This window comes from Cebus imitator, unplaced genomic scaffold (genome assembly GCF_001604975.1).
Source record: "Cebus imitator isolate Cc_AM_T3 unplaced genomic scaffold, Cebus_imitator-1.0 Scaffold145, whole genome shotgun sequence".
NCBI classification, from domain to species: Eukaryota; Metazoa; Chordata; class Mammalia; order Primates; family Cebidae; genus Cebus; species Cebus imitator.
The window spans coordinates 4,305,442-4,315,724 of NW_016107460.1; the positions used below are offsets into that span (position 1 = coordinate 4,305,442).

General features: G+C 61.2%; 1 protein-coding gene across 3 annotated transcripts; it reads right to left on the minus strand.

The window, feature by feature from the left end:
- Positions 1-2,593: 2,593 nt before the first annotated feature.
- On the minus strand, positions 2,594-7,788 carry LOC108313955 (Fanconi anemia core complex-associated protein 20-like). 3 transcript variants are annotated; one of them, XM_017542643.2, is made up of 4 exons: positions 7,676-7,788; positions 7,041-7,176; positions 6,575-6,952; positions 2,594-2,676 (listed from the first exon to the last, which is right to left on the minus strand). In XM_017542643.2, exons 1-3 carry the CDS (start codon positions 7,735-7,737, stop codon positions 6,608-6,610), a joined length of 543 nt encoding a protein of 180 aa, XP_017398132.1. In that variant the 5' UTR covers positions 7,738-7,788; the 3' UTR covers positions 2,594-2,676; positions 6,575-6,607. The 3 variants fall into 3 exon arrangements, with proteins under 3 accessions (XP_017398132.1, XP_017398131.1, XP_017398133.1); XM_017542642.2 differs by lacking the exon at positions 2,594-2,676 and adding an exon at positions 2,700-2,729; XM_017542644.2 differs by lacking the exons at positions 2,594-2,676; positions 7,041-7,176 and having other exon boundaries at positions 6,676-6,952; positions 7,676-7,752.
- Positions 7,789-10,283: the final 2,495 nt, after the last annotated feature.

Below are 10,283 nucleotides of genomic sequence, written 5' to 3' on the forward strand. Positions count from 1 at the left end.
TGAGATGGAGTCTCATTCTGTCTCCCAGGCTGGAGTGCAGTGGTGCTACCGTGGCTCACTGTAGCCTCCGCCTCCCGGGTTCAAGCACTTCTGTCTCAGCCTCCCAAGTGGCTGGGATTACAGGTGCCCACCACCATGTCCAGCTAAATTTTTATACTTCTAGTAGAGATGGGGTTCCACCATGTTTGCCAGGCTGTTCTCAAACTCCTGACCTCAAGTGATCCACCCATCTCGGCCTCCCAAAGTGCTGGGATTACAGGCGTGAGCCACCGCACCCAGCCTGAAGCCATTTTCTTAAGTAGGCTTATGTTAGGGCAGGTTTAGGCTCCCACCAAAATGAGCAGGAGGTGCAGAGTCCCCATGCAACCCTGCCCTGCCCTGCCCAGCCTCCCTCACCAGGGCGCACTGCTGACAGCTGCTGGGCGTGCCCTTGTCATCACCCCACACCCAGAGTCCCCGCCAGGCTCACACTGCACCGTCTGTCCCATGGGTGTGCACAGACCTGTGACAGTGTGGATTCACTACTGTGGGGCCTCGAGGACCCATGCCCTGGCGCCCACCTGCACCTCCCCGCCCCTGCACCCTCTGATATGGAGGACCCACGCCCTGGCGCCCGCCTCTGCCCCCCTGCCCCTGCACCGTCTGATGCGGAGGACCTGCGCCCTGGCGCCTGCCTGCGCCTCCCCGCCCCTGCACCCTCTGATGTTTTTGGTCCTCATGGTGTTGCCCTTTCCAGGACACCCTTGGGTTGGAATCGCAATGTGCAGCGTTTTCTTTCACTCAGTGATGTGTGTTCATGTTTCCATGTTTTTCGAGGCCCATCTGTAGCCGTGATTGAAAGGAAAATACAGATGTCCAAGTGTTCATCTTTGGTTTCCACACCACGTCCACCCCACAGCCTGTTCTCTCAGCCACCGAAGACGGGGGTCAGGGCTGAATCAGCAGAGCCCAGCTCTCTAGAACCAGGGGGCTGAGCAGGTGGACAGGAAGCTCCCTGAGGACGCCGGTCCCCATGCTCCGCCCACACGGTGAGCCAAGCAGACGGTGGCTGACAGGTCTGCACGAGCCACTGCTTCTGTCCTTCCCCAGAAACTCCCCATTTCAGAATAAGCTGCCTCAAAGCCCCTGGCAGGTGGCGATGAGGCCCTGGAGCCCCCACAAGAGTCTCAGCCCCTGCAGCCCTAACACATGACCATGGACCTGGGGCTTCAAGCAGACTCTGGCTCCAGAGGAGGGCCCTCGTCTGGCCTGTGTCCCCCGGATCTCCATTATGGGGCCCTCATCTCACGGGAGCCATCGCCCCGACCTCCTGGCCCGGCAGAGGCCTGGCCTCCTGTGCCGCCACCTGGTGAGGATTTCAACCTAGGAACGGGAGCTCCCGGCACGCAGCCCGCAGCACACGGAGCAGGAGCCTGCGCTTCTCACAACTCGCTACAGCTGCAAGTTCACTTTGAGGAATTAGAACTCAACTGAGGGCCGGCGTGGTGGCTCACGCCTGTAATCCCAGCACTTGGGGAGGCCAAGGCGGGCGGATCACCAGGTCAGGCGATCAAGACCACCCTGGCTAACACACTGAAACCCCAGCTCTACTAAAAATACAAAAAATTGGCCAGGCATGATGGCAGGCACCTGTAATTCCAGCTATTGAGGAGGCTGAGGCAGGAAAATCGCTTGAACCTGGGAGGCGGAGGTTGTAGTGAGCAAAGATTGCACCACTGCACCTCAGCCTGGGCGACAAAGCGAGACTCCACCAAAAAAAAAAAAAAAAAAAAAAAGGGGTCCGGGCGCGGTGGCTCAAGCCTGTGATCCCAGCACTTTGGGAGGCCGAGGCGGGTGGATCACGAGGTCAAGAGATTGAGACCATCCTGGTCAACATGGTGAAACCCCGTCTCTACTAAAACAACAAAAAATTAGCTGGGCATGGTGGCGCGTTCCTGTAATCCCAGCTACTGAGGAGGCTGAGGCAGGAGAATTGCCTGAACCCGGGAGGCGGAGGTTGCGGTGAGCCGAGATCGCGCCATTGCACTCCAGCCTGGGTAACAAGAGCGAAACTCCGTTTCAAAAAAAAAAAAAAAAAAAAAAAAAAAAAAAAAAAAAAAAAAAAAAAAAAAAAACCGACTGGAAGCTGGGCCGGTGGCTGAGGCATGTAATCTCAGCACTTCAGGAGGCCAAGGCAGGAGGATCGCTTGACACCAGAAGTTTGAGACCAGCCTGGGCAACATGATAAGAGGCCCCCAATCTGTACAAAAAACTAAAATTAGCCGGGCGTGGGGACGCACACCTGTAGTCCCAGCTATTCAGGAGGCTGAGGTGGGAGGGTCATCAGCCTCAAGTCTGCAGTGAGCCGTGACTGCACCCCTGACTCCAGCCTGGGCGACAGAGCGAGACCGTCTCAACAGACCAAACAAAACCGTGACTGCACATGAGCTAACCATGTCTGTCCAGAAAGTCAGGAAAACGAGCTACCCCCAGCCTGTCCCGTCCTCAGTGGGGCTGCTGGGTGAAGGGGTCGGCTGACCTGCTTGGGGCTTTGTCCGGTTCTGATTTCACTGCTGTGAATTTGCCCTGAACCAAATGTCAGAAAAAAAGCAGCTGTTTCATCACAACAGACAGGTGCACCCTGCTTTAATGTGCAAGCTGGAGAGCTGGGAGGAGGGGCTTCTGGTGGGGGAGGGGCTTCTGGTGGGAGAGGGGCTTCTGGTGCAGAGGGGCTTCTGGCGGGGGAGGGACTTCTGGCGGGGGAGGGCGTGTCCAGGCATCTGACACAGCGCCGGGCTCCCTGGAAGGTGCTCACCACATCACATCTTCTGTGCTGTCGGCTAAGCACTGGGCCAGGTGGCTGTCAACATCCAGCTGGGTCAGCCTGTAAGGGAGGAGCTGTGGTCACCAGGCCACCTCCACGGCGTGCTGGCCACAGGGAGCACCCTCTGGACCTCCAGGCCCTCCCTGCTTCTGCCGCTGGAGAGGATCCGGCTGCTCAGAAGTAAGGGATGGGGCCACCGCAGGGGCTCAGGCACCTGGCAGACCACACCCCACCCGTGAGGACGCTGCTCCAGGCCAGGCCCTCGATCCCACGCTCAGGCCACCCACGCCCCCTGCGTCTGAGCTGGGGGTGGGGGGCTGTGTCTGAACAAGCCCCCTATGGGATTCTGGCGCCTGCTCAGCTTGAGAACACGCTCATTGTAGGGCCTGCCTGAACGCAGAGCCCAGGAGCCCATCTGCAGGCCAGGGGAGCCGGCAGACAGGCAGCCTGACCCGGAGAAGAGCCAGGAGGGCAGCCGCCTGCCGGGGAGAGCCCACGCCCCCACCGCGTGTACAGGAAGCGGAAAAGCAAACATGGCTGGCAGCAGCTATGCAGCTCAAGTCCGAGAATTTGTTTTTGACGAAGAGGGGGGACCAAGCCTCACCACGGAGGAGGACCCAGTCGCCGGCATGTGGGCTGCCAACCCACCACATTTAGAGGCCCCACGCAGCCCCTGCACCTCTCAGGAGGGCGCTGGCGCCGGCAGGGTGGCAGGCCAGGCAGAGGTGGCAGGAGAAAAGCCACCGAGGCCTGTGGGTCAGCGCCCTGGACGTCCGGCAGGGCAGGAGGGTGTCTGAGCACAGCCACTTTATCCCTGGCCTCATCTGGCCCCATCGCGGCCCCATCGCAGCCCAACTGGAGTGGCTGGGAGTGACCTTCCCCAGGCTTGGCCAAGGCGTGGCCCTGGAAGCCAGGAGAGTCACCTTCCAGCCATGATGCCCAGAGGGTGCTGCTGGGGTGGGGACTTAGTACAGCTGCCTGGGACATGTCCAGGGGCACAGTGGGTGGCTGCAGCCTAGACTCGGGCCTCGATCTTGCTGGAGGCCCAGTGGTCAGCGTCCCCTCAGGTAATCCTCCCTCGAACACCGCTGCTGGGGACACACCTCCGCTGAGCGGATAAGTCACAGGACACGTATCCCTGTGTCCACCTGTCACCACACCACTCCTCACTCCCCTACAGCCACTGCCCTCAGACCAGGCACGTCCGAGGAGTCCCTGGAGCACCGCTCAGCCTGGGCTCTGCTGTGTCCCTTCCTGGGGCTCCTGTGCCCCGTCCGTGTGGCCATTGCGGCCCTCAAGTCCCCCTCTCCAGACCATAGCTGGATCCCCGCTCCTGGGGCTGGCTCCAGCTGCCGGCAGTTGCCTTCTCTCTGGCAGAGCCCACCCAGTGCCTTCTGAAGCCCCCGAGAGTCACTCAGTCTGAGACTTTCCTGCTTCTGCCCATCCAGGAACCAGCCCCACCTCTACATGCTCTCCCTGTGGCCACTGGAAGGTCCTAAGATCTGAACCAAGGTCATCTTCTCCTGCTGTTTGCTGGCAGTGTCCCTTGGTTGGGGCCCTCTGAGATGCCTTCAGCCCTCGGCCTGACCTGCCACGTCCATGGGGCTTTGGCTGCTGAGCAGACACATCCAGGCCCCGAGGTACATCCAGGCTATAGGACAGCGGGGGCCCGGCCCAGAAGCCTCCTGTGGCTTCTGCGTGTGGGCAGGGGGGCAGGGCTGCAGAGTGGGCAGGCACCTGGCAATGTGAGGGGCCTCAGGGCTGTTAAAATCCTAATGACTGGCGGGGCGCAGTGGCTCACGCCTATAATCCCAACACTTTGGGAAGCCGAGGCAGGCAGGTCATCTGAGGTCAGGAGTTCGAAACCAGCCTGACCAACATGGTGAAACCCCATCTCTACTAAAAATACAAAAATCAGCCAGGCGTGGTGGCGTGCGCCTGTCATCCCAGCTACTCAGGGGGCTGAGGCAGGAGGCGCCTGCGCAGGACAGGGTGGTGGGCCAAGGCCAAGTCCAGCTTTTAGGCCACTCACTCCAGCCAGGCGGCCTCCTTGCTGGGGTCCTGCGGTCATGAGCCCGGGGTGGCCATGCAAACCCTTGTTCCTGAAGACACGGGAGGGCTTGTCCCCCAGCTAGCCTGCCGGTGCCATGGCCACAGCCTCAGAGGTGAGTTCTGGTTCCAAAGTACCGGCTCTCCCCTACAATCAAGTGTTAAAATGTGCTTGAAGCATTCCAGACACACCAAGGCCTGGACCTGGCTTCACTGACGCCTACTTAGGAAAAATCAAGGCCGTCTGCCAACCTTCCAGCAATGGCTTAAAATGCTCAAAACAGCAACTTTTTCCTCGTGAATCTCCTTTCTCCGGGAGTCTTTTTTTTAGGCTATCTGGAAAAGCAGGCGATCCAGACAAAAGCCCCTACCCGGGGGGCAGAGGGTAGCACCCCAACAGCATCAGCAATCTCGGGGCTTCAGCCAAGAACATGAATTTCTCCCCAGGGCCCCCAACAGTACCTTCTGTCCCTGGACTTTTTTTTTTTTTTTTTTTGAGACAGAGTCTTGCTTTGTCTCCCAGGCTGGAGTGCAGTGGCACGATCTCAACTCACTGCAGCCTCCATCTCCCAGGTTCAAGCCATTCTCCTGCCTCAGCCTCCCGAGTAGCTGGGACTACAGGCGCACGCCACCACGCCCAGCTACTTTTTGTATTTTTAGTAGAGATGGGGTTTCACCACAGTGGCCAGGCTGGTCTCGAACTCCTGACCTCGTGATCTGCCTGCCTCAGCCACCCAAAGGGCTGGGATTAGAGGCATGAGCCACTGCGCCAGCCGTTCTTTTGTTTTGTTGGCTGCTGACTTTGGACTCTGCTCCCTTCGCCTTCCTGATCTGTTTTTGCTTCTAGAAGACCAGGGTGTCAGTCATGACTGAAGGACCCAGTCTCCTGGCCATGTGAGATGTGAAACCTACCGCCCATTAACCCAACCAAAAGTCACGAACCAGCATCGTTCACACGGCCCTGGCCCCAGTACCTGTTCAGGAGGCCAAGGGCCCAGAGATCACCAGACATGAGGCCAGCACTGGGCAGTTTGTGTTACCTTGTCAGCAAAACTGGGTTCCATTCCCCTTTACTTAACAAATATATAGAAATACACATTGGACTTCAAAAATGAGAAAAAGCATCTCCACTGGCCGGGCGCGGTGGCTCAAGCCTGTAATCCCAGCACTGTGGGAGGCCGAGGCGGGTGGATCATGAGGTCAAGAGATCGAGACCATCCTGGTCAACATGGTGAAACCCCGTCTCTACTAAAAATACAAAAAATTAGCTGGGCATGGTGGTGCGCGCCTGTAATCCCAGCTACTCAGGAGGCTGAGGCAGGAGAATTGCCTGAACCCGGGAGGCGGAGGTTGCGGTGACCCGAGATCGCGCCGCTGCGCTCCAGCCTGGGCGACAGAGCGAGACCGTCTCAACAGACCAAACAAAACCGTGACTGCACATGAGCTAACCATGTCTGTCCAGAAAGTCAGGAAAACGAGCTACCCCCAGCCTGTCCCGTCCTCAGTGGGGCTGCTGGGTGAAGGGGTCGGCTGACCTGCTTGGGGCTTTGTCCGGTTCTGATTTCACTGCTGTGAATTTGCCCTGAACCAAATGTCAGAAAAAAAGCAGCTGTTTCATCACAACAGACAGGTGCACCCTGCTTTAATGTGCAAGCTGGAGAGCTGGGAGGAGGGGGCTTTTGGTGGGGGAGGGGCTTCTTGGGGGGGAGGGCATGTCCGGGCATCTGACACAGCGCTGGGCTCCCTGGAAGGTGCTCACCACATCACATCTTCTGTGCTTTCGGCCAAGCACTGGGCCAGGTGGCTGTCAACATCCAGCTGGGTCAGCCTGGGGGCGAACTCCTTCTGGCACATAGGGCAGCTGCGCAGGGTTGCGGCACCCTCCACAGACGGCTGCGGCTCCACGCTGGGTGCCCTGCAGGGATCAGGTGCCAGGTGCTGGGGAGTGGACCTGTTGGGGGACTCCAGGTGCCCTCCTGCCCTGCGAAGCAGCCGGTAGGAGCGGCCAGGGCCCCATAGGTTTGGCGGAAAGGGCGTCCAGGAGAAGGTCTTGGGTCCCACAGTGAAGACTTCAGTGGCTCCCGGGCTGCAGCTGCGCTCCTGCAACACAGAGCTGTTGGGTCTTGCCCCAGCGGTGGTCCCCACCCTGGAAACCCCTCCGCCACTCCGATGGGCCTGGTGGACATACCTGTCCAGGGAAGGCGGGCAGTGGAGGCAACTCCTGATCCAGGCTCAACTCTGGGCTCACGGTGCGCAGCAGCTCGACCCAGAGACGCTCCCGTTCATCACCCCCCAGGAGAAACCAGGGGCGGTCGCCAGAAGGCCTGGGTCGGATAGAAAAGAGAGATGGGGTAGTCAGCAGGGGAAATGCTATGGTGGGGGAGGCCGGGAGGGCCTGGAGCAGAGAGCGGGGAGATGGGGGGCACTAGGGGAGGTAGCGGGCAGGGTTGGGGGAGGGCCTGCTAGAGCAGACAGTGAAAAGAGGAGAGGTACTGGGGTCGGGGAGCGGGGGAGGGGTGGAGATGTGGGGTCCTCGGCAGGATGAGACGATGCTGGGGGAGACTGCTAAGGGGCTGGGGAAGGCAGAAGTGGGAGATGGGGGCCCTCAGGGGGGACGCGATGATGGGGCAGGGCCTGGGGCGGCGCGGGGGAACCTCAGGCTGGGGTGGGGGCTGGAGGCGGGAGCTGAATGGCGGGGTGGGGGAGGACCCGGGGGCGGGAGCCTTCCCCACCGGGAGAAGATGGCTGGAGGCCCGCGGGGGCTCCGGGAAGCACGCGGGAGCGGGAAAACCGACCGCGCCCCCGCCCGGCCCCCAGCCTCACCCGCCCGCCGGGGGCGGCCTCCGACGGCTCAGCCCCGGCCGCGGCCTCCGGGCCGCCTCCATCGGAGCTGCGCGCCGGACGGAAATGAGCACAGGCCCCGCCCCGGCCTCCAGGCCCCGCCCCGGCCTCCAGGCCACGCCCCGGCCTCCAGGCCCCGCCCCGGCCTCCAGGCCACGCCCCCGGTGCTCTGCGGTGAGGCGTCCGCCTCCGAGACAGTGGGAACCCCGGGGGGCCCTGATCCCAGCCTGCAGGAAACCGGGGCCGGGGTTCCTTCGTCCAGCACCGCAGAAGGGGGCCTGGGGTGGGGCGGAGGCCAGGTGAGGGAGCCCCGCCCGTGCCCCGCCTCCCCGTCCAGGCAGCCCTGGGCCAGAGCCCCCTCCGTTACCCCCACGGCTTCCGGCCCGCGCGGGCCCTGCCTCCTCGCGGCTGCACCCCGCAGCTCCCGCCCCGCTTCCAGCTCTGGGCGCCGCCTCTCCTTCCAGGACTACTCCGGGAGTAAATAAAGCCTGAAATCCGCCGTCGCCAGCACCGTCGCTTTACAAAAGGCGGGGAGCTCAAGCTCCTTGGCCAAGAAACAAGAGGCGAAGTGACAAAGGCTGGACTCACTGGGGCCTCGAGGCCTGAGCCGGGGCCAGGACCCCGGGGGCAGCTGAGGGGCTTTCCTGCCTGGACCCTGGGCTCTGCGACCTCAAAGTCCGCCACTTGGTGGCAGCAGACGCCCAGGCACCCTCGTCCCACACCTGGCTGTGCTCAGGCCACTTGCCTCCGCCTCGGGCCCACTGGGCCCTGAAGTGGCCTCTCCCTCACAGAAGGGCTGGGGTCTACAGGGATCAGGTCGGGGCCTTTGCCCGACACCACTCAGGGCTCTGGGACTCCGTGGCAGTTTCTGCCCTGCCCAGCCCCAGCAGTTTTGGGGCCATGCTGGGCACCTCTCCTGCAGGGTTCCCTGGCTGTTCCCACTCCCCACCAGGCCCCTCCCAGCCCCTCGTCATCTGTGCCCTCCCTCCAGAACTCAGCTGTGGGGCCAAGCCCTGAACCCAGGTCATGCAAGTGGCCCACGTCCTCCAAGTGGCCCTGGCCTGGAGGCCATGGGTGGGTGTTCAGGGCAGGGGTCAGGAGCAGGGCCTGATTGACAGGGGGTCCCCGCTCCCTGCATGAGTGGTTTTCTTCAGCACACATTTCTGTTCTAGATGTCGGACACTCCCAGCAGAACAAGATGAAGGCATCAACCCCCAGGCCCTGAAACATGGGTAAGCAAATGGTGATGCAGTTCCAAGTGCTGCCGGGGGTGCGGGGAGGCTGCTGCAGGCAGTGTGGTCTCAGGGGGCCCTGTGGGAGGTGCCTGGTGACTGGGCCTGCTCTCAGGCAGAGAAGCCCAGCTGTGGAATCTCCACGGCTCTATGTCCACCACATGGCAGGCGCCAGCTGACCACGCGCTCCCAAACACCAGTGTCCAGGGCTCCCTGGCAGTCTTGGCTGCCCGGCTTCAGCTCCAAGCTTCTAGGTCTCTCCTGGAAGTGTCACCACGGTCTGCAAGAGGCCTTGGAGACTTCCAGGAGGACTGGCAGCAGCATCCTAGGACAGGAGAAAGGCCAGGTGCAGTGGCTCACGCCTGGGATCCCAGGACTTTGGGAGGCCAAATCTCCAGGCAGATCGCTGGAGCCCAGGAGTTTGAGACTAGCCTGGGCAACATGACCTTGTCTCTATACATAAAACAATAGCGGGGCATGGTGGCGTGTGCCTGTGGGGCTGAGGTGAGAGGGTCAGCTGAGCCCAGGGAGGTGGAGGCTGCAGTGAGCCAAGATTGTGCCACTGCACTCCAGCCTGGATGACAGAATGAGACCCCATTTCAAAAAAAAAAAAAGGCCAGGTGTGGTTGCTCATGCCTGCAATCCCAGCACTTTGGGAGGCCAAGGCGGGAGGATCACTTGAGGCCAGGAGTTTGAGACCAGCGTGGCCAACATGGAGAAAACCCCATCTCTACTAAAAATAAAAATATAGCTGAGTGTGGTGGTGCACACCTGTAATCCTAGCTACTTGGGTGGCTGAGGCACAAAAATCACTTGAGCTTAGGAGGTGGAGGTTGTGGTGAGCCAAGATTGCACCACTGTCCTCCAGCCTGGGTGACACAGCAAGACTCTGTCTCAAAAAACAGACAGGAGGAAGGCCCTTGATCACAAGGGTTTGCTCCAGTCTCTGGGCCATGCTGGGCGTGGGGACTGTGTTCTCGTCCCTTCCTCTGCGTTCACCCTTCCGCTCCCTGCTCTGGCTCCCCACCTGCTGTTGGACCAGGGGTGGTCCCCCACGTGGCCTCACCATCCAGTGCCCTCCTGCTGTGAAACCGCCGGCCTCCAGATGGGCTCCAAGCCTCTGGAACCCTTCTCCTGCCATGCCCGCATCCCTTGGGCAGCACCTGGGGACCTCAGGCCCTGCCCTGTCCTGGAGGAGCATGTGAGGGACCCCTGTGTGCAGCTGCTGCTCCAGAACAGGGGCCTTTCTGGGCAGGAGGACCCAGCCCCAAGCCCGGGAGGCCAAACACTAGAGCTTTGCTGGGGGTCTTCAGCATCCCTCTGGCCCCTCGAGGCTCCCTGACGCAGGTGCTGCAGCC